A 24,118-nucleotide genomic window follows, 5' to 3' on the forward strand; every position below is an offset into this window, starting at 1 on the left:
ACCTGGGGATTACCATGGATGAGAAGCTGGCTATGAGTCAGCAGTTTGCCCTTGTTGTCAAGAAGGCTAACAGCATATTGGGCTGCATTACATTGCCAGCAGATCGAGGGAAGTGATTATTCTCCTCTATTCGGCACTGGTGAGACCTCATCTGGAGTACTGTGTCCAGTTTTGGTCCCCCCACTACAGAAAGGATGTGGACAAATTGGAGAGAGTCCAGCAGAGGGCAAAGAAAATGATTAGGGGGCTGGGCTCATGACTTATGAAAAGAGGCTGAAGGAACTGGGCTTAGTTAGTCTGCAGAAGAGAAAAGTGAGGGGGGATTTGATAGCAGCCTTCAACTACGTGAAAGGGGATTCCAAAGAGGATGGAGCTCGGCTGTTCTCAGTGGTGGCAGATGACAGAGCAAGGAGCAATGGTCTCAAGTTGCAGTGGGGGAGGTCTAGGTTGGATATTAGGAAAAAACTGTTTCACTAGGAGGGTTGTGAAGTTACCTAGTGAGTTGGTGGAATCTCAAGCAAGAGATCTTGGAGTCATTGTAGTTCTCTAAAAACATCCACTCACTGTGCAGCAGCAGTCCAAAAAGCGAACAGAATGTTGGGAATCATTAAGAAAGGGATAGATAATAAGACACAAAATATCATATTGCCTCTATATAAATCCATGGTATGCCCACATCTTGAATACTGTGTGCAGATGTGGTCGTCCCATCTCAAAAAAGATATACTGTAATTGGAAAAGGTTCAGAAAAGGGCAACAAAAATGATTAGGGGTATGGAACGGCTTCCATATGAGGAGAGATTAGTAAGACTGGGACTTTTCAGCTTGGAAAAGAGACGACTAAGGTGGGGATATTATAGAGGTCTATAAAATCATGACTGGTGTGGAGAAAGTAAATAAGGAAGTGTTATTTCCTCCTTCTCTTAACACAAGAACTAGGGGCCACCAAATGAAATTAATAGGCAACAGGTTTAAAACAAACAAAAGGAAATATTTTTTTCACACAATGCACAGTCAACCTGTGGAACTCCTTGCCAGAGGATGTTGTGAAGGCCAAGATTATCACAGGGTTCAAAAAAGAACTAGATAAATTCATGGAGGATAAGTCCATCAATGGCTATTAGCTAGGATGGGCAGGGATGGTGTCTCTAGCCTCTGTTTGCCAGAGGCTGCGAATGGGCGACAGCGGATGGATCACTTGATAATATGTTCTCCATCCTTAGAGGTTTTTAAGGCCTGATTTGACAAAGCCTGGGATGATTTAGTTGGGGTTGGTCCTGCTTTGAGCAGGGGGTTGGACTAGATGACCTCCTGAGGTCTCTTCCAACCCTAATGTTCTATGAAGAGGGAAAACAGACTTAAAGTTTCAATTGAAAACAAGACAGAATTAATGAGAAAGAAAGATTTAAGCCCCAGTTCAGCAGTCCACCTTTATTTAGAAAAGCACTTAACTACATGCTTAAAGGTTAAGCATGAGTTTAAAGGCTTTGCTGAATTGGTTCCTCCGGAACATATCAGATCAAATAGCCAGATACAAGTTCATAAACTATGACATTTATCAACAAGTTCAGTTGGATCAGAAACAGAGTGGGGTTTTTTCCCCTAAATTACAAGATAAATGAAGGCTACTTCAATTCACAAGATAGCAGAAAGTCAAGGGTAAAGTAACCCTCTATCAAAGAACCCAGAACAGTGCATGAGCCTACTTTATCGTCAATATATCAAAGTTAAATCTTTGGAAAGGTACCTTTCCAGGGACTCTAGTCTCTTGACAATAGAAATGGTCATTATGTGCATACCCTTAAAAAGGGAACAAAATGAGCTGCAACACTAGGTACACTATGATAATGACAAAGTGAAGTATCCCATTGTATTGAAGCCACAAATATAGATTGTAAGACAAGGCTGAAATCAGCTTGAGGGCTATAAAAATGCAATATTCTAGTATGCAAGCCAACATCAAACTGAGCTGAGCTCACCAGAAACTATAGGCTACTTGAGGGTAGCATCAAAAAGCCTGGCTTACCTGCAGGCAATATGGAATATGGCAAGGGAGTTGGGGAAGTTGCTAATGATCTGACATCAATCCAGGTAATACCACTCTAGCAGATTGTCTAGAATGACCTCACTGAAATCAACCAGCATGTATATACCATGGTATTAGGGACCTATGCATTACTTTGGAAATCAGCACTTCTAAGAATGACAGAACAGAGCGGTGTTGGTGGTTGTAATAAGAAATATATGAACTTAAGTCAGCCTCAGAATACTCCATGATTAGACAAAACATCCATTAAATCAAGGGTGGGCAAACTTTTTGGCCCGAGGGCCACATCTGGGTATGGAAATTGTATGGCAGGCCATGAATACTCACGAACTTGGTGGCTGAGATGGGGGAGCGGGTGAGGGCTCCGGCTGGGGGTGCGGGCTCTGTGGTGGATCCAGAAATGAGGAGTTCAGTGTGCGGGAGGGAGCTCCAAGCTGGGGTGGGGAGGAGGGCTCTGGCTGGGGGTGCGGGCTCTGGGGTGGGGCTGGGGATGAGGGTTTGGGTTGCAGGAGGGTGCTCCGAGCTGGGACCAAGGGGTTCGGAGGGGAATCACGGACGGGATTGGGGCATGGGAGGAGGGCAGGGGTGCAGGCTCTGGGCAGCGCTTACCTCAAGCGGCTCCCAGAAGCAGCGGCATCCCCCCTCCAGCTCCTACGCGGAGGCGCAGCCAGGCAGCTCTGCACACTGCCCCGTCTGCAGGCGCCACTCCTGCAACTCCCATTGGCCGTGGTTCCCAGCAAATGGGAGCTGTGGGGGCGGTGCTAGGGGCGGGGGCAGCGTGCCAAGCCCCTTAGCTGCCCCTACATGTAGGAGCCGGAATGGGGCCATGCCTCTGCTTCCGGGAGCTGCATGGAGCAACAGTACACGTGGAGCGGGGCAAGCCCCCGACCCTGCTCCCCAACTGGAGCACCAGAGTGGGACAAGCCCTGGACTCTGCTCCATGGCCGGAGCTCGATTCAAACGTCTGAAGGGCCGGATGTTTGCCCACCCCTACATTAAATACTAAACTCATTCATCCAACCTTTACCAACATACAGGGCATCCTGCCAGAGATTTTCAAGACAACATTTTTACAATTTATCCTGACAAGTGTTCATTATAAGCCACTTTAACCATGGGAAAGGACTCATCAACTTTTATTTCCATCTGAAAATTGTATATCTAGAGTTACAAGTAACACCTAGGATTTAGATAATTGGAAAATTAGAAAAAGAAATTTTTCTCTCTGTCTTTTCAATTTAAGTAGAGCCAGTTTCACTGTTTCTCCTACATAGTTATTGTGGAAAGACCTACTCCAAAACCCTTTGAAGTCTGTGGAAAGATTCTCATAGACTTCATTAGGCTGTGCATCAGGTGCTCCATTTCTCCCTTCCCAGAAAGAACCCTCTTAAACAACAGCAAGGCAACATGAAGATCCATATGCAATCAAATTCCTTTTAAAAGTTTTAAACAAAATGCAAAAGAGGTACATAAACACCCACTGAAACTCTTGAAATCCAAAGTTTCTGAGTTTCATACAGCTCTACTTGTAAGCAATTTCTTAGAGAGTATCTGTAAATCAAAGAATATTAATACTAGTTCACCAAAGAAATGTGGGACAGAGTAAATGAAAACAGTAGTTCTCCAAGATTGCATAACAGACTGTTAAGGCTTGAAGACCAAAACACAAGAGTCTGTCATTACATTAATTATTTACTCAGGTATTTGATTAGATTTTCCAACTCAAACAAAATAGCCTTGCTATAACACTGCATTGATTTTAAAAGCCTTCCACATGAGAACTTTAGTTCTTGTAAACAGCTGTTACTTGCCAGAGCAGTGTTGGTGTTTTTGCAGTCCTCCTTTATACCAAAATCCACCTGGGGGTACTATAACAGATTTCTCATTTTTTCCCCCATAAACACAGACACTTCCAAAGTCACCTTGTTATAAGTTACCCTGGCATTACTCTCCTGAGTCAAATATCTGTATCTGGTCACTAACAGCCATTTGAACAGAGCTGGGAGGAGAGTGGTAGTTCTTTCTAGAAAATAAAAGATCTCAGCTTTGGAGGACTCGGCAATGAGCACTTCAGAATATCGTTTGTACAATAAAATGAGTGATGTCAAACAAGAAGGAAATTCTTAAATAAGGCTCTAAGCTAATTAAGACTTGCGGAACAAATAATTCTAATCATCATAGAACTGTTTTTTCTTCCCCCAGAGAATGGGAAAGTGGTTGAAAACATGTGCGCAAGGTATCAATCCTGCAAGCACTGAACTCAATGGGACTACTCACATGTGTGAAGTTTAACACATATAAGAGTGGGTTTGCAAGATTGGGGCATAAATTAGTGTGTCCAAATAACACTATCCATGCACACCAACCTCCACTTCTACCCTCTTTAGGTTACCAATTAAGAAGAAATTTCTTGTTCATATTTTATTTAGTTTCAAAACAAGCAGCAAAGCGCCTGTTAATTCCAGATGTGAACACAAATTAATCTGGCTCAGAAAAGCACTAAGCACCCACTGATAAGAAAAGTTGTACATGCTCAAGACCACACAGGATCAGGGCCAGTTTGGTTTTGCCAGCTATCTAGCTTCAAATACTTTCATCTATAGAGTTGAGTCAAAGCCATATAGAGGGAAAAGAAAAAACTTACATGCTTGCAAGAAGTAATACAACTTTTTCTCTCTCTTAGTTTAAGAGTATTTGAAGTTTATGACTGGTAATTTCTTTGAAATCTCCTGTTTTAAACACAGAACAAATCTAAAATCAATCTATAAACTAACTGAACAAGCTTTAGCTAATCTGTAGCATCAAAGTTCCTGGCTATATTGTAAATCCATGGTACATGGTAAATCTATATAAATCCATGGTACGCCCACATCTTGAATACTGCACGCAGATGTGGTCACCCCATCTCACAAAAGATATATCAGAATTGGAAAAGGTTCAGAAAAGGACAACAAAAATTATTAGGGGTATTGAACGGCTTTCATTTGAGGAGGGATAAGACTGGGACTTTTCAGCCTGGAAAAGAGATGATTAAGGGGGTACATGATAGAGGTCTAAAAAATCATGACTTGTGTGGAGAAAGTATATAAAGAAGTGTTATTTACTCCTTCTCATAACACAAGAACTAGGGGGCACCAAATGAAATTAATAGACAGCAGGTTTAAAACAAACAAAAGGAAGTATTTTTTCCACACACGGCACCAGTGGAACTCCTTACCAGAGGATGTTGTGAAGGCCAAGACTATAACAGGATTCAAAAAAGAATTAGATGATTCATGGAGGATAGGTCCATCAATGGCTATTAGCCAGGATAGGCAGGGATGGTGTCCCTAGCCTCTGTTTGCCAGAAGCTGGGAATGGGCGACACGGGATGGATCACTTGATGATTACCTGTTCTGTTCATTCCCTCTGGGGCACCTGGCATTGGCCACTGTTGGAAGACAGGAGACTGGGCTAAATCCCATTATGGCCGTTCTTATGTACTTATATATACCTGCACATTTTCTACATGAACAAAGATCTGAGAGTCGGAAGATATGCACTGCAGGTACTAGGTACAGCTGAAAATTTAAATCAGTTTGTACTTGCATAAAATTAAGTTCTTAGACCCAAGCTAATCCCGAGAGTAGATATGTGTGCAATTGTATTTAGGTTTATATGCACATATCACCAAAGCCTCTGATTATTTTATTTATATAAATACAAATACCTTACCTATATTATACCTATAATGAGCAGAGGAAATTGTCAATAACACTGTTGCCCACCTATAATACTTGCAAGTTCGAATCCTGTTCTGAGCAATGAGACAAATGTCATAGCACAACAAACAGTGAGGTTTACTAGTACAGTACAGATGTATAAGGAGCTTGTTGTAACACCTGCTCACAGCTTGCCAGGCTCAGTGATACCGCTAACACTCACTTTTATTAGTATTAAATAATCATTTGGAGAAAAATGTATGTGAAAACGTAGTACGTTATGGTGGAGATATGCGACGTTTAACAACCAAAGGAAATAGCAAGAGAAACTGTATGTCATCACCTCCTCTGACCAAGTAATAGCTCTGACCAAATATGTCTGATCAACAGGCAAAAGGGATCATCCAGTCTGACTAAACGATAAGAAGTGGATGACCATGGCTAGAGTGGGGGGAAGGTGCAAAATGGAAGCAGTTACACCAGAAATAATCTTTAATGTTTGCTCTACATTCTTCAGATTTAACTCCAACAAGAGGCCCATTTCCCAGAACACATTAAGAGCCCCCTTCACCACTCAATAAAAGTACCCGGAACTTCAAGGAAAGTGGAACATTAAGCTATTTAGTTGACTCATTCCTTCACTATCTTCCTAAACATAGTTACATTGAAGTCAAAAAGCTATCAGCTTATTTTTAAAAACCAAAACATCCATTAAGAAATATACAACAAACCCAGAAAAGGTACAAATACTCTCTCACACTCAAATCTATTAAAAATCCAATTTGTTGCTTTGGCCATTTAACATAAAATTTTCCATCATAGTTTAGAACCACCACTTCAAGATACCAGTTAGCTAGTGCTGAATGCAATTACTGAGAAAGTGTGATAGGTGTGAGTTTATACTGACATTCTCTATTTGAATTTTGATCCCCATAAATCCATATGGGACTTATTCCCCTCACTTGCTGGGAAGATTTCCCTCATGGCAGCCTTACCATGTATGTTTTAACTGCCGCACACATGTGAAAATACATACTACACAGGCACACAGATGCAGCTTTGATTATCAAGGAATCATTGTTATCTAAAGTGTCACTGTGCTCTTACAGCACTTGAATTCATCAGGAATGAGTTGGGTCTTAGACTGGGCACACACAGCTGAACGCTGGGGTCACTTCAGAAACACACCGGCTATGCAAAAAGACAAGAAAAATGACATGCAAGTCAAGACTGAACGCCTCATCCCCACGCTTTGATCCATCTCCCTGAAGATAAGGAGGTGGGGGACAAAAACTTTAGCAAACTTTGTTTTGGCTGCCAGCAGGGGAGCCCTTTCCCTACATCCATTCAAACAAAAGAAGCCTCTTTCTCCCCGACCCCAGATATGCCCTGTCCCGCTTCCACCCTTCTCAGGGCTCGCACTGCCCCCTACTCACTCCTGAGGGCCCCGATGAGCAGACTGCCGTCCTTGATCAGCTCCTTGATGAACTTGTTGGTCCTCTCCAGCTCAATCTCGTGACACTGCAGCCGCTCTCTGAAATCCGGGCTGTCCAAGTAGGAATCGCTGAACTCCAGAGTGGGCAGCCCCATGGCAGTAGCGGCAGCAGCCCCGCTGCCAAGGGGGGGCCAGGCGAGGCTGAGCAGAGAGCAGGAGCTCGGGCTTGGGGGGAGTAGAAGGGAACTTGCAGGAAAGCGCGTCCCCCCTCCCGGTCCCGGGGAAGTTTACTTCTCTCACGAGCCGGCCCCCTTGAGTCTGGCCCGGCCCCGTAGCAAAGCAGGCGGCGGATACAGCAGCGCTCCTGAGTTGCTGTCAGCTGCTCACATTGTTCCTCCAGGGCATTACGGGCTCCCCCGGGCTAGCGCGGCTGCCGCTTAGACGTTTCCGGCAACTCTCGGCTCTGTCTCTTCCTTGAATCTGAGCCTCCCCTGGCCCGGCCGGGGGAAGCCTCCTCCCAGCCCAGCATGCACACACGCCGGGGAGGAGGGACGGGGGCTGCACCGCCCGGGCAGTCAGTCCCCGCCCCGTCGCGGCGAGGGCGCCCTGCGTCCCTCCCCGCCTGTGTGCCCGGCCGAGCAGGGAGCGGGCGCCTGGAGCCCCTGGACACGGGCGCTGCTGCGCGGAGAGGGGCCCACGTGGCCAGTGGAGCTGCGGCCCCTCACCCATCGCTTCCAGAGCCCTCTGGCCATGCAGGAGCAGGGAGAGCAATGGGGGGAGACGGTGGGGGCGCGGAGGAGGCAAGGAGTCATGGGGGGCACCAGGAGGACTGGGAAAAGTGCAGGGCAGCGGGGTGGACGGGCCGGATTAGAGTGAATGGCTTTGCGACCTGGCACACACAGGGTTGCAACACCACTCAGATTTGGCCTGGCTGCCCCTCCGCCATGCCAGCAGGAAAGGGACTCTGCTTTTATACTGCTCAGCCTGATTAGGGGCGGGGGTAGAATCCCCCTTGTTGCACCTCTGCTGAGTTCATGTACTCACAAGTGGGGGGCTGTGGCTTCCCGCATTTAAAAGTGGCCACTGGCTATTCCCACTCCTTCCCCCTCCAAACATTTGTGGCATCCACAGAGCAGCAGAGAGCATGTAGGACCAGCTCAGTTGGTGCAGGGCGTGGGTGCCTATAGGCTGAGTCCAGTTCATTTCATAGACTCACAGATTTTAAGTCCAGAAGAGACCATCATGATCATCTATCTAGTCTGACCTCCTGCACATTGAAGGTGACAGAACCTTGCTCACCCACTCCTGTATTAGACCTTTAACCTCTGGCTTAGTTACTGAGTCGTCAAATCATGATTAAAAGACTTCAAGTTACAGAGACTTCACCATTTACACTAGTTTAAACCTGAAGTGACCTGTGCCCCGTGCTGCAGAAGAAGACAAAATACCCAGGGTCTCTGCCAATCTGACTCTGGGGAAAAATTCCTTCCTGACCCCAAATACTTCTGAGGGTCCAGAGCAGAAGAGGAGAGGAGTATGGAGGGAATAGCCCACTCTACCTGCAGGTGAAATGGCTGGGGGTTCCTTGGAAAATTCTCACCTATTGTGATTCCAGGAGAAGCTAATGTACGGGGCTTCAGGCTAAGGTAGCAGCCTGCCACCACAAGCTTTTCTGCTCTACTCCAGTGGTATTCAGCTCAGCCGGTCCCTGCCCTTCCCAAAGCATCATCTTGCCTTGTGGTGCATGGGAGAATGTGGAGGGGGATCCGAGCTACAGAGGGAGAACGGTCAGCAAAAAAACCCATACAACTAAAATGGGATAAAAACAAGGCACAGATGAGGAAAAATGAGAGAAAAACTAAGGAGAGAGCAAAACAACTATGTCAGGACGTGGTATTTCGGAGACGTACGTGGGAGTTCCAACAACCCCAAAATAGGTTGGGAGCCATTGACAGCAAGTACGCTAATATATTTGTCTCAAGGCTTGTCTTCACTGCGTGGTTAGCTCCAGCTATAACAAATATTGTTCCTAACTCGACTCCCATCCACACACAAAAGTCTGTAGTTCGAGTAAAATGGTGCTTTAATCTCGAGAGAGCAGGCCCAGTGGGGAAGGGGTTGGGTTTCCAGGACAGAGGCTCCTCAAGCCAATCCACCACCCTAGACGAAACTTCAGTGTGCTGCCCTCTTCCTACCTCCTTAGAAGTTTGCAACAGGCACCCACTTGCCATCTGCCCCCCACAACCCTCCTGCCTCCCCAGCTCAGCCCACACACACCATCTGGCCCCCAGGATGCCACACCCCCGAACCAGCCCCTAGGCTCCCACTCTGCCCCCATATCTTTCTGGATGAGCCCCTTCCTGTCAGGTCCATAGCACAGGGCAAGTCCAGGGCAGGGCCCACAGTGCCAGGCACAGAGTAGGAGGTGTGGGCTGGGTGCCAACATGGAGCTGAAGCAACAGCAGTGCCTGCGATGCCACCAGGAGCAACCCCTAGCTGCTCAGTGCCTCAGCCACAGCCACGATCTCACTTGTGGTGGGGGCAGGGAGTGGCTGAGGTCTGAGGAGCAGGCGGAAGCACTTCCCTGGCACCTCAGTTGGAGGTCACTTTCTGCTCCTTTGAACCCCAGCTGGTGGCAATCCCATCTCCCAGGTAGCCCCACCATCCTCATCCCCTACCACCACCAATGGAAGGAAACCAGGGAGGTCCTATCATGTGTGGCCCTCAGAAATCTGCCTCCCTAGGCAGCTGCCTACCTTGCCTGTGCCCAGAGCAGCCTCTGGGCAGGGAGGTTGAAACTCACTAGAGATAGTACAGTAATGCAGTGGGGATGCAAGTAGCTCAAGTCACAGCAACACATCGCTAATCCAATGCTTCTGTGCTGCTAATTCAATCATTCTGTGTAGCTCAAGTGTTGTTTCACAGGATGGTTTCTGTCACTCGAGATAGTACACTGGAGTTCAAGCTAGCCTAATTCAAGCTAACTGTTGCAGAGAAGAAGTGTCCCTGGAGTGCACAAGCCCCTTGGGTGGAAGAACTGCACTGAGCCTGCTGTCATGGCACATGCTGTAGACACACAAACATGGTTAACACGCAAATTAGGTTTTGAAAGAAAAGCTGCTGCCTGAACAAACCTCCACAGTATTTGGGGTAACCCCAGTCAGATCAGAGCATCATGAACTGATTACAAAAACACTTGTACTTTAGCACAGACGAGGCCATTAATATCAGTGACTGCCTCTGGCCAAAATTTCATTCAAGAGACTCTTCCCCATCTGCCACTAGCTGCCCACACAACACAGCCATCCACAAGATCTGCTTTGCTATGGAAGTGCTAACACCTGCAGGATAGGGAGCAACTCAGAAGCTGCTGCATGTCTCCTGGACCCTGCTTCCTCCTCAAACCCACCCCTTTATACACACACACAACAACTGCCCTGCCAACACAGGGGTGCAGCCATTCACAACAATTGTATGTGTAGAGGGTGAATGTTTCCACCACTTAGTCTGTAGAGTAATTTGCTATAGCAAAGAACCCCAGGAGTTGTTTTAATCATTTTCCCCTTCTATCCTCCCCACACTTAGGCCTTCTCTGTGCTACAATTTATCCCCATGGCTCTGCATGGTTTTCAAGAGTTGTGTTGCTAGACCCTGTATTGGAGACTATTCTAAACTGACCTCCATCATCATGTCAGCTAACATGATTCTTGACAACCGTAGATTGTACCATGCTGAACATGGTTGCTACCAACCATATTAGCTGGCACTATGCTGAACGCATTTTAGCAGTCAATGTAGACCAGGATAAATACTGTGGGTGTTTCTACTCCAGGAGGAAATGATGATTTTTTAAAATAAAGAGCCTAATTGCCTTGTTCCATTCTGCCTCACTTTACATCTCGGGGAACACTAGCTATAGAGCCTCATTGCACCATTCCATTCTTTGAAAACTGTTGCCTTCACTTGAGAGCATGGGGAGTTTTGGGATTAAAATTAAATTAATGGAGATATCCCATCTCCTAGAACTGAAAGGGACCTTGAAAGGTCATCAAGTCCAGCCCCCTGCCTTCACTAGCAGGACCAAGTACTGATTTTGCCCCGGATTCCTAAGTGGCCCCCTCAAGGATTGAACTCACAACCCTGGGTTTAGCAGGCCAATGCTCAAACCACTGAGCTATCCCTCCCTCCCATGTGGAGATGTGGGGTGATAGGGACAAGGACACTGGAGAACAAATGCTAGTATAAGTCCACTTGAACTACTCAAATGTTCAAGATAAGCTCTGTGCCCCTATGTCACAGGAAACATTAATTGCATAGAAAACATCAGTATCAAGCAGTAACTTACAAAGTTTATGAACTTGTTTTAGCCCCTTTAAAGATCTGTTTTACATCGATCTGTTTGTCCACTTGAACTGTTTGTTAAAAGATTAATAGTCTGTTCCTGGGGAGGGGGGGGAGGGGGAATGCCATGAAAAGCTTTTATATTCACTTAATTTAATTAGGATTTTAGACTTCAGAATTTATATTGGTCACAAGTAATATAAATATTAGACAAAAGGCTGAGTTAGAAACAAACATACAACAAATGAAAAAGACAAGCCAGAGAATTAACATCTAAATTTGTAGTCTTCTGCTTGTGATATTACTCTGCCCTCTGAGCATTATTCCAGTAATAGCCTGCCATCAACACAGTAAGCATCATCAGAGGTGGAGGATAAGGAGTAACAAATGTAGCTACTGTATTTCAAAAAGTCTGACCTAGAGCTACAAAAGGTCAGTGGAAAAACTATCCTGTGATATCTTAGAACAGCTTTAAAGGCTGCCCTGGACATTTCCAGGGTCTCAATCCTGCAGCAGACTTCCATGGGGTTCTCTGTGGGTACAGGGATTTGCACATGTATGTATTTCCATGTGTATACTCCCATTGTTACCTGAATGGAAACCAGTACATTATTTTAAATCATAGTCTTGAAAAATCACAACCGCTTCAGTTATATTTATCTCTGGGAATTTTTTGTATAATTTGTTATGTTTTTCTTTTCTGTACACTTGTATTTTTTCTTTCAATTTTAAAAAATTCTGTAAAAAGCGGTATATTTACCATGATTTATTGGGAAAAAATAAGGGCTGTGATCTTAGGATTTTAAGAAATCTAGTTACCCCCAAATAACCTTTTTTATATGCAAGACCTAGTTCCCCATTCATATGCCACTACCTGTTAGACAAGTCACTTCTTTCACATCTACCTGGAAGACATCTTTCAGTTAAGGAGATGCAGATGGCTTCAGAGCCTCACTATGTCATAGTACAGTCATCTCAGAGTATCACTCCACAGTGGTATGAGGCACTCCACACAAACTCTACCAGCTGAACAAAATGAGTCTGATTCTTTGTTGCCTTGTACACTGTGTACTCATATACACCTCTGCAACAGGAGTGCAAGTCAGAATAGCAACATTTCACAGCATTTCACTTTGCATTGATGCAATTGAGTCCACAAGGTGAAAGGCAGTGGAGAGTGAGGCACCATGCCTTTGCAGCACTCCTAGGAGGTAAGAGGTCAGGGCGGAGAACAAGATGCATTACTGTAGTCTTATCACAAGGCCACTGGGGTGGTTCCATTTTCTCTTATCTATGAACAGTACACTGTAGTTTCATAATCTCTTTAACAGAGTTCAAATTCTGCTAACAACTTCAATACTGTTACTCACACTGTGTTACACATAAAATATTCATTACAAAACCCAACAAGAGACATAATTTTGCCACATCTAGTACACACTTTAGCTCAGCTCTATTTATCTGTCCTGTGCCACAAAAGCTTTAGTATCAGGAGCTCCTGACTTCTTCAGCTCAAGTCTTCAATTACTAGTAGATTCATGCCTTCAGCATCCAGTGAACTCAATCAGTTAACTTACACTTTACCATTTCATAGACATATATTAGATAAGATAATCTCACAGACAAAAGAAAAGACAATCTTCTCCAGATGAGACAATAGATTCTATGATAGTCTTGCTGAAAAAGCTAGGATCTCGGTGGTCAACCCCAGGAGAAGCAAGAATGGGAAACAAGCTGACTCTGATAGCAGCAACTCTTCTTGAAAGGTGGGCACATGTAGAACATAAGAACATAATAATGGCCATACTGGGTCAGACCAAAGGTCCCATCTAGCCCAGTAGTCTGTCTTCCAAAAGTGGCCAATGCCAGGTGCCCCAGAGGGAATGAACAGAATAGGTAATCATCAAGTGATCCATCCCCTGTCGGCCATTCCCAGCTTCTGGCAAACAGAGGCTAGGGACACCATCCCTGCCCATCTTGCCTAATAGCCATTGATGGACCTATCCTCCATGAACTTATCTAGGTTCCCCCCTCCTCCCCCCATTATAGTCTTGGCCTTCACAACATCCTCTGGCAAAGAGTTCCACAGACTGACTGTGTGTTGTATGAAAAAATACTTCCTTTTGTTTGTTTTAAATCTGCTGCCTATTAATTTCATATGGTAACCCCTAGTTCTTGTGTTATGAGAAGGAGGAAATAACACTTCCTTATATACTTTCTCCACACCAGTCATGATTTTATAGACCTCTAGCATATTCCTCCTCCCCCCTCCCAGTTGCTTCTTTTCCAAGCTGAAAAGTCCCAGTCTTATTAATCTTTCCTCATACGGAAGCCATTCCATACCCCTCATCCTTTTTGTTGCCTTTTTCTGAACCTTTTCCAAGTCCAATATATCTTTTTTTTTTTTTTTTTTTTTTTTTTTTTTGCGATGCAGTGACCACATCTGCACATGGTATTCAAGATGTGGGTGTACCATGGATTTATATAGAGGCAATATGTAACACCGACAGACTACCATTGCTCAGCTATTACTTCAATATGGAATGGAGGGCCTACAGTAGGGCCTAAAAATAGGAGGGGAAGGGCTAAAAATTAGGACTTAAAGTAGGGCATAAAAATAGGTGGGCCTAGGGCTATAGCCTTATTAGCCTACGGGTTATTTCGGCCCTGAGCGTACCATGGATTTATATAGAGAATTATGGATTTATATGTAGAGAATGGGATAGGCCCATTGTCAGATTATTAATGTTTTTGTTGTACAAACAGAACACAATTGACACTCCCATTCAAAGGGCAGGTCTGATAATCACACTGACACTCATAAGGCAAACCTAATTCAAACGGGACTCCAGATAAAAGGCAGGTTGAATTCAGTGCTTAAAGACACTACTAGACCAAGCCAAGGAAAACAATGCTGATACAAATGTCAGATGACCAACTTATGCAATGTTAACTCCAGACTTGGTGAAAAACCACCTAATTCTAATTTAAGTGCAGAAAAGAAAGCTCAGCAATTCAAGTTTGACAAAATATATAATGTAGTCAGAGCATAAAGAGCACTTCTCATCCGTGGATATCAAAACAGTTTACAGACCTGGGTAAGCATGTGAGGCAGAATTAATGATTTGTTTATCTATGTGTTTACATGGCCATCAGCATCATAGTATTTGATCATCTCACAAACATTAGAGAATTTATGTTTGCAGCACTCCAGTAGGGTAAGGAAATAATATCCCCACTATGCAGATAGGGAACCAAGGTGGATTATATGATTCTCCCAAGGTTGCACAGGAAATCAGTGGCTGAGTGAGAATTGAACCCCGGTCTTTTCAGTTCAACCACTTATATTTGTAGATGGTCTGAATGTATGGCTGGATTTTGTTATGGGATTCGGTAGGCTGGATCGACTTTCTGTATTTAAATTTGTGTATGTAATGTTTAAAGTGCCTTAGAGGTGCTGAAGACTATTGGATAAGCACATTGTCATTTTTAAAATCTGAAATAAACAGATGGGGAAACCGAGGCACAACGAAGTTAAGTGGCCAAGATCAAGAGCAGTTGCTTCTATAGGCCAACACCTAGCTTCCCAGGCTCCCTCCAGCCCAAACATGTTTTCCCTGTATCTGGATAATCCTGTCATTAGCTTGTCTCCTTTTTTCTATTTACTGCAGGATTGAGAGTTGTAAAATGGGGCTAGTATAATTCTTGGAATCTAGGTATTTTATCTCCTTCCTGTTCTAAAATATGTAAACTGCACTATAGCATCTTAGTAGTGGAGACATGTACAGACAAAAAGGTGGAAAAATTAGTCTCATTTTGTTAGTAAAAGACGCAAATCATGCAGTATTGAGATCTGGTTTCCATGGCTGTCTCCCATGAATGTGCAATAGATTTTTATGTGGGAAATGCACTTTCTTTGAACTCTATCCCCCTTCTACTCTATGTCTTTTTTTGTTTGTTTCTTTAATTCACATTGTTTTTGATGTATTAAAGGGACAACGGGGTAGCCTTCCTGTAGATAGTGTAATAGCTATACATTTCCATGGACAATAACCTAGTGGGTAACTTGTTTTCAGTTTCTGAGCTCTAATCCTGGTTGGTTTGTATTCTTCTTATTTTTCATACCATTTTAACCCTTTGAATGCCAGCATTTTCCTAGAATGTATGGCTATAAATGCCTCCATACTCTATAATTCAAAACATGCCACCTATATTATAAACCCAGTTTTAAAAGGAGCAGTTCAGCCATCTAAAGATAATAAGTAAGACAATTAGAGTACATTGGTACCCCCTCCTAAAGTTCATTAACCCACAGGAAGAATAGCATAGGAGCTGTGAATTTATAACGAATAGCACAGAATGTTATGATGTAAAATCATCTGAGCTATGCTTGGTATCTTTTATTTATAGCTCAGCTTGTAATATGGGGAATTAGGAAGCCTAGCACGTATCTAGAGGGGGAAGATAGCTATATAAATGACCTAGAGGTACTATATCTAGAGAATGGAGGCCACCTACCACGTGGAGTTCTAAAAATAATCATAGAAGTTGGAGATAAAAATAAAGCATATTTTATTATGTATTTTCCCAACTGTCTGCCAATGCAAGGCTGAGAAAGAAAGACCAAGTTGTGTTTTGTGTAATTTGACCATTTCACTGACTCTTTCCTCCTTCACCTCACTAAGTTACAAGAATTTGACCATCTTGTAAAACAAAGACAAGGAGAAATATATGTGCATAACATATTTGTAGTTATAATATTGCAGCGCAAATGCTAGCAAAACTTTCCAAATTGTGAGCTCTTTGGGCCTTCAGCGTCCATATTCTGTGCCTTTTACAAGGTTAGGCAGATTAGGCCTGATGTTAAATCCCACTGAAGTCAATGGAAAGACGTCCATTGACTTTTGTGAGCTTCTGAGTCAGATCCATTGTTGACACTTACACAGTATGCCAGTTCTAAACCATTGTACATGTTGTCTTTGCACAAAGATTATTTTTATTTTAAAAGTTGGAAGTGAAACTATAATCACTTATGAGTATGAAGAGAGTGGAAAATACATATTTCCCTATTATAAAAGTATTCTTGCAATATTTTCTTTCAATCACATTTAAGCTACAGGAGGCAGAGAGTTGAGTTTTGTTGACCTCTACGGTGAAAATTGGTTTTCATTTGCCAGAATTGTGAGTCTTAGAAAAAGTCACACTTCATGCAGGCACACTACAGTGAGTGATTTGTTTCTTCATTTTTAAAACAAAGGTCTCTGCCTCCTTCAATACATGTTTTGTAAGCTAAAAGCTGCACAGCTTTTATCATCCACCAAGCGGGCTTTCTCCTGCAACTCACTCCATTGTGCAGGAGAGGGACCTGGTGATCAGTATGTTTCCATTGCTGTGCATGCCCTGTTTGGGCATTCAGATAACCAGTTCTATTTTATGCAAAACATTATTGTACAAACAAGCAAAAAGAACCATAATCATACAGTACTGAGATAACAGAAGCATGGAAAAAACAGCTTGAGGTCTAAGTGAAACAAAAATGCCCCTGATGTAACAATGTCATCTAAGTGGTAGAAGGATATTCTAAGCACATAATTTAGATGTTTCTCAAAAGAGAGGGTAGGATATAAAATAGCCTCATGGTTCCATATTGCTGAGGCAGAGAGATGTGATAGAACCCAGACATGGCAGATGTAGCCAAAAAGGTTAGGACAAAGAAATAATATTTCTGAATTAAAAGTTTGTAAACAGCAACATTCTCCAACACCAGTGACACTGCCACCAGCACCAGTGTTGTCAAACTTGAATCTTTAAGGAATAAACACCAAGATCATGGATTCCTTCCTACTCTGTGATGGTCACTGCTCATGGGTTCAGTGCTGAATGCTAAGAGTATTGTGGGCATCAAACTTGACATATCTCCTTCTATTGCACCCGTGGCTGGCACGTATCACACACTCATTGTCCTTTTTAACAGGAAACCTCTATACAGTGCCTCCCTTGATTTCTTCCATAAATACCAGTTTTGGACATGTTATCTATTAGCCTCCTCCTTCCCTATAAGATTAATGTCCACGCCTGGGCCCCACTTGTCATGTCATAGGAGTGTGCTGTAGTTTACATGCTGGATCTTGGGCCTTTGAGATGGGGGACCACATATGTATTGGATCCAGCCATGCTGGCTCTTCAGCAAGAGTGGGATTACTACCACTGCATGGCCACTTACACAGAACTTTTTATCCATTTTCTTCTCCAGCTCCTCCCATCTTTCTTTCTTTCTTTCTTTCTTTTTGTATTGACACTTGGCTTTCTGTCTTCCTCCCCTGACAGTTTTGCACCCTGATCCATAGCCTCAACGACTTCAAATTCCATGTTCACAGCTAGTCAAACCATTAGCCTCCAATCTTCTCATTCTTACCTCCCCAATGTGGAGGCATTGTAGTATAATGGATAGACCATTAGACAAAGACACAGGAGATGTGGGTAGTACTTTCAGTTTGGCCAGTGGCCTGCTGTATGACCTTGGGCAAGTCACTTCACCGCTCTGTGCTTCAGTTTCCCCATCTGTAAAATGGCGGTAATGATACTTATCTCCTACATAAATGCTGTATAAGAGCTAAGGATTATTTATATTTCACCTTCACCCCTAGGTTGTAAACTCTTTGGGCCAAGGACCATCTTTCTGTTGTGTGTGTACAACGCACAGCACAATGGAGAGTGGGCCTCTAAATAGTGTGACGACATAAATTATAACAAACACCCTGCATCAACTCATCCAGTCTACTATGTCTTTCCAAAACCTTGCATCTTCTCCTGGACTTGGCATGAATTAATCACATATCCTACTAACAGTAATCTTTTTGCTACAACCTAATCTAGTCTTTGATATTCAGAAATGTTTACTTTCCCCAGGGGAAAGTGTCATCTACACCTGCTCTGAAAAAGGTTAGAAGACACAGTGGTGAAGACTCCAAAGCTTGGCCTATAATAACATTGCCACCATTGCTAGCACTAGTGGAGTTGCACCAGTTCTAGGCTGATGATGAGAGAATTACTAAAAATTATTACTTTGTGTACAAGTGTAGTGGGTTTGTCACGTATCCATGCCTCTGCCACTTCAGTGAGAGCACAGAATAGATGTGAGTCAAACCACTAATTTAAAAGATAATATAAATTATTTTTAATGTTGTGACGCTGTATGATTGAAATATGACCATGTATATAATTGTAATCCTTCTGCCAGGTGAAGCCGGCAGCAACCAGGGCTGGTTCAATATCTAGGGGTTCCTTTTCAACAATACAACACAGAACCAGCTCGAGCCCCCACTCAGTAACTTGGGAAAATTACACACCACCCTGGGTACTTCTGAGAGGCAATACTTCCCCACTTGCAAGCATAGAGTTTGAGTGTAGAAAGAAACTTGTAATGAAAGGAGGGAAGTCACCCAACATTAATTAGGGAAAATGCCACAAGTGGGATTCATAATAATAAAACAAGCCACGAACCAAGTTTCATAGAATCATAGAATATCAGGGTTGGAAGGGGCCTCAGGAGGTCATCTAGTCCAACCCCCTGCTCAAAGCAGGACCAATCCCCAACTAAAATCATCCCAGCCAGGGCTTTGTCAAGCCTGACCTTAAAAACCTCTAAGGAAGGAGATTCCACCACCTCCCTAGGTAACCCATGTCTTGGTATAATCTAATGATAAAATAAGCACCAGTCAGGGGTGAGTCTGCCCTATTTCACAGCAATTTGTCCTGAATCTGGTATTCTCAGCTGTGACCCACTGAGGCACGGTGACAAACGTATCCTTCCTTTTTATATAATCCTTTCCCATTTGTTGGATTCAAATTAATCTCCTGTTTCTTTAATTACAGCAAAGCCAACATGCGTGCAGTATATCACATGACTAAAATGATAGCACAGCCCCCAAATGTGAAACTTAAGACAAATTAAAATAAATAATAACAATTGTTTAAATGGTTTCCTTTTTAAAAATGCATGCATGTGTTTAATGCCCTGGAAAATTAAGTTTACTATTTAGCCAAAAAACACATACAGTACTCAGGGATAGTGGTTGATTCTTCACTCCATTGTGCCTCAGCCTAAAGATGAGACAGTGTGTCCTCTGAAATAAGGCATTCGGATGACGAAGATTGAGCATTCCAAAACAAAGCCAGAATCTTAAAGCATTGGTATAAGCAAATTGATTTTTCATGGTAACCATCAAAACAGAACTCGAGGATTTTCAAAGTGAAAAGACTGAAAGGATTGCTAATCAAAGATGACAACTTAGAATGGTTTTCAGTCCTCATTAGAAGGAGAACTTCTTTATTAGACAACTCAAATTTAATTAAAAGATACGGGGTTGGGTTCTGCTCTTTTTTACACCAGAGTCCACTGAAGTCGAAGTTACTCTACTGTCAATCTTACATAAGTGAGAGCAAACTCCAGTCTATTATTCAGATGGACTGCATTTAAAAAGCAGTTGAAAGAGTTGTTCCAAGTAAAACTCTTTCTAAAAAGTTTTGTTTTTATGTGAAGATTCTTATAATCTTCTTTCATGTTATTGCATGAGTCTCTGATTCTTTGCAGCTCATCTGTTCATAATAATTTTAACAGAAACTAAATATGATGTCACTTGCATAAAACTGAGATTAAGTGAAGAGTGAGCAGACTGTGTTCTTCATCAAAAAACTTACGAGGAGAAAAATATAGAAAAATATGATATGGAAGTAGAACTGTTTCTAAACACAGCTGAATGTTTTTGCAAGGTTTCTATAAGGTATTATCAATTCTTTGAGATGTTTCTTTCATAAATAAAGGACTCTTGCATGAATAATGCATAATGGTACTCTAAAACTAAACTGTTTCATTCTCATTATAGAGGTAAAGAATGTCTGAGAAATTCTGATCATTCTTTATTACTTAGGGACATATTATTCTTGACATATACTATAATTTACAAATGTGTCTGTAGTAGTTAACATTAAGAAGAAAACATTTCTCTAACTGCCACATAAATATCTTCTGATGAAAATATAGAAATAAGTACTGCAATAAGACACCTGTTGCTTTTACATTTATTTATAGGCATTTCAACAGTGCTTATCACAATATCATGCAACTCTTATTATATATAGTCACATCTTCCTGGAGCATTTGCTACAAAGAAAATGGTGATTTCACAGTGGAGCAGTATGCAAATAACCAGTGATTTAGAGAATATTCAATAGAAAGATTAACATACCAAATAATTATTCTTTTTTTAGTAGTGTGTTCTTATTTGTTTTACCATAGAAAATAAAAAGGTTGGAATCATATAATCAAGGCACATCATATAACTAAAACATCCACAACAACATGCTTTTTAGCTGCCTTCACTAACCAATATTTTTGTAGATTTTTTTTAAAGCCATTCATGGTAGTGAGCGAATTCTGCACAGACCCACATTTCTTTGGTTTCCATCCTAAATCTCTGCTGATTCAGCTATGAAACTTGTAATATTCTGTGCCAGCAAGATTTTTACTGCTTTTGGTTTATGTGCTTGAAGATTTCGGTTTTCTTTGGTATTCCAGGGCTATATTTACTCTATGAAACTATTCCTTCACAGACTCACACACACAAAGAAATGGAGTCCCAACTAAATTATTTCTAACCTTACAGAGCTCTGAGCTACTTTAACACTAACACATTATGAATGCCCTCCAATCCTTCATCATCCATGTACTCAGTAACACCTTCTTCTATATGCCCCACTGAACTACATCTTTACATTCTCCTTGTCACTTTCCCTCAGTGACCTGTTGCTCTTCACTATAAGGTAACACCACTGCCACTGTTAACCCGGTATAGGGTATTTCCGCAGGGAGCTAAGGATTTAACCACAAACCCCCACACTACAGATCCGTTCTCCCTCCCGTATCTGTCACTAGGTGGTGATTGACACTCCTAAAAATACTAAGGAGGCAGGTATAAAGCATAAACAGAACAAGAATTTATTAAACAGGACCCCAAACCAGCATAATAAACCAGATATAACAATACAAAGCACTCAGATGTCAACCCCACAGACAGTCTTGAAGCCAAGAACCCCAAATTAACACAGGTAGGTATACAAATAAATCAAGGAGATCTGATGCTTTTACAGAACAAGGACCACTCACAGGTTCAGGAGCACGACAGGACCACAGGGAATGCCAGGAGACAGGTACACAGGAACTATGCACAGTACCTGGAATGACAGTACCACAGGATCAGGAACCACAGGTAAGCAGATCTTCTCTTGACTCATAGCCTTGGCTGGGACACAATAGGCACTGGGCTGCCACTGAGGTGGACAACGCTGGGCGCTGTGCACATAGTCCTTATATAGAGTCTTATCTCTGGGTAGATTACATAGATCACATCATACTGTTCCTGCTTGAGATTTCCTGCCTTGGACAGAAAAAGGCGAAGAAGAAGGGTTAACAATATGGAGCGTAAACTACAACTCAGGCAAACCAAAATGGTGGATTGGAAAATTGACCCTACACCGCTTCCTGTTGGGCTGATAACATCTGCAATGATTCCACCTGAGAGCAGGTAAATAACACAATGTATGTCTGCGTTGTAATTAGAGGTGACTGCAGCACCTGCAGACACGCCTGAGGTAGCTTTGAGCTAGCTGGCTCAAAAAACAACAGCAGTGAAGCCATGACAGCACAGGCTGCACAAGGCTGTCTGGGACCTTGGGTATATACTCAAGTGGCTAGCCCATGTTGCCAGCCCGACTACCCTCAGTGGCGGTTTCATTGTTTCAAGTGAATGCTCCTGTTATTGGAGGTCATGATTATGTGGGATCAAGTGGTCTCTTGGGTAACTTGGGCCAGTCCTATGGAGGACTCTGAAGAGGGACAATCAATACCTTGAATTTGAGTTGGTATTAAATGGAGAGTCACTGAAGAGTGAGAGACCCTATGGAGATGTGTTCTCAGAGGCTTGTGTTGCTCACAGGATGGGCTGCTCCATACTGAACAAATTGCAGCTACTGCATTTTCTTTTTTAAGCTTTGTGTCTTAGCACTTAACCATAGAGAATTACATAAATGAAGCATGGAGGTCAAGAATGGTTGGACCACTGTGGTCAAGTCTGTCTGGGTGTCCAAAAACAGTGATGAGTCCCAGTGAACACAGTTGTGGAGGAACAGAAAGATGGGCTCCAGTGCAGATTTGTGACTCCTTCTTCTTCAAATATTAATGAGTATAACACTTACTTATACACATCAAACATTCATGAGAGTGGGGGTAGGGCTCACAGCTAAGATTCCAGATGCTCCAGCCAGATGTGAACAAGTGGAGAACATTCCCCCCCAGCCAATGGGGGGAGGGAGGCCAAGCTAAGCCACTCCCCCCAAAACACACAGCTCCCCTCCATGGCCCACAGGGGGCAGAGAGTAAGGAGGACAGAGGTAAAGTGGGGAGATTGGGGGTCCTGGGGATGTCGAGAGGAAGGAGTTGGACATTCTTTGGGGACTGGGAAATGAATTGGGGGCCAGAGGGGTGTGGGAGTGCAGTGAGGGGGGGTCTGGGGGAAGGAGATGGGGAAGAGGGGTCCAGGAGAGGGACAATAAGCCAATACTTCCCCCCAAAATATGCATCCCCCACATGGCCAATTGGAGGGCAGAGGGTACGGGGATGGGGGGATTTGGGGACCTGAGGTAAAGTTGGGGTTTTGGGGAGGGAGTTGGGGGCAGAAGGGGCTGGGGCTGAAGTGGGGGAAGATCTGAGGGGCTTGGGTTCAGCATGGATGGTATGCCAGAGGGGGAGTTGTCCAGTTATGGGGAGGTACATCGGGAACGAACTTTGTCACTCATTAGACCAATGAGCCCATCGGGAGCCCATTAGGGGGATACTGGAGGGTCAGCACTATGGTTATGGAAGATGAGGTGTTGCCCAGCTGCAGGGTGTGGGGTATGTTATGAGGCTGGTGCTTACTGTGACACCAACCGCTCTCTCCTGGCTCTTGTCTTGTGGGACTGGCTGGGTTTCTCAGTTCCAGGGTTACAGCTTCACTCAGGTTTGGCCTGGCCCAAATTTGTGTGAATGGCTTTGGAACCTGGTGCATGGGATTGCAGGGCCACACATTCAAGTTGGCTGGCTGCCCCGCTCAACATAATGGAGGGGCAGCTGAGCCAAATCTGAATGGTGCTGTGACCTTGTGCACCAGATCATGACACCTGGAGGGGGGAGCTGAGCCCAGCAGCATCCCAACCTTTGATGCATTCTGATGACCCAATTTTGGGTCATAACCCTGAGGGTTGCAAAACCCTGGTCTAAGTTGCATGGGCTCCGTGCACCGGCACTGGCTATTCTTTTGCCTGTGGCTGATCTGTTGTCTGTGGACTAACTTAATTTGAGGGCAGACTCCCTCAATGGAAGTGAATTTATAGAAGTGGCAAGTTCTTTAAATTGCTGCTCTCTCCCCTCAAGCTTACTTCATTCTTTCCAGAATACTTTTTCAGCCAGCAGCCCTTCATCTCATTTAGACTTTTGGGTAACTGAGAGATGGTGCTGTTTGCATCTGATGTGAAAGTGGTGTCGAGCAGGCGCATCTG

At 43.4% G+C, this 24,118-nt stretch overlaps 1 protein-coding gene across 1 annotated transcript in view; it reads right to left on the bottom strand.

Annotated features, from left to right (window-relative positions):
• ARHGAP42 (Rho GTPase activating protein 42) overlaps positions 1 to 7,743 on the bottom strand; it is a 283,518-nt gene extending 275,775 nt beyond the window's left edge. The window contains exon 1 of the mRNA XM_034758904.1: positions 7,185 to 7,743. Within this exon, the coding sequence (XP_034614795.1) occupies positions 7,185 to 7,338 (154 nt within the window). The 5' untranslated portion in view covers positions 7,339 to 7,743. The remainder of the gene's footprint in view (positions 1 to 7,184) is intronic.
• Between the last annotated feature and the right edge of the window lie 16,375 nt (positions 7,744 to 24,118).

This window comes from Trachemys scripta, chromosome 1 (assembly GCF_013100865.1).
Source record: "Trachemys scripta elegans isolate TJP31775 chromosome 1, CAS_Tse_1.0, whole genome shotgun sequence".
In the NCBI taxonomy this organism is placed as follows: domain Eukaryota; kingdom Metazoa; phylum Chordata; order Testudines; family Emydidae; genus Trachemys; species Trachemys scripta.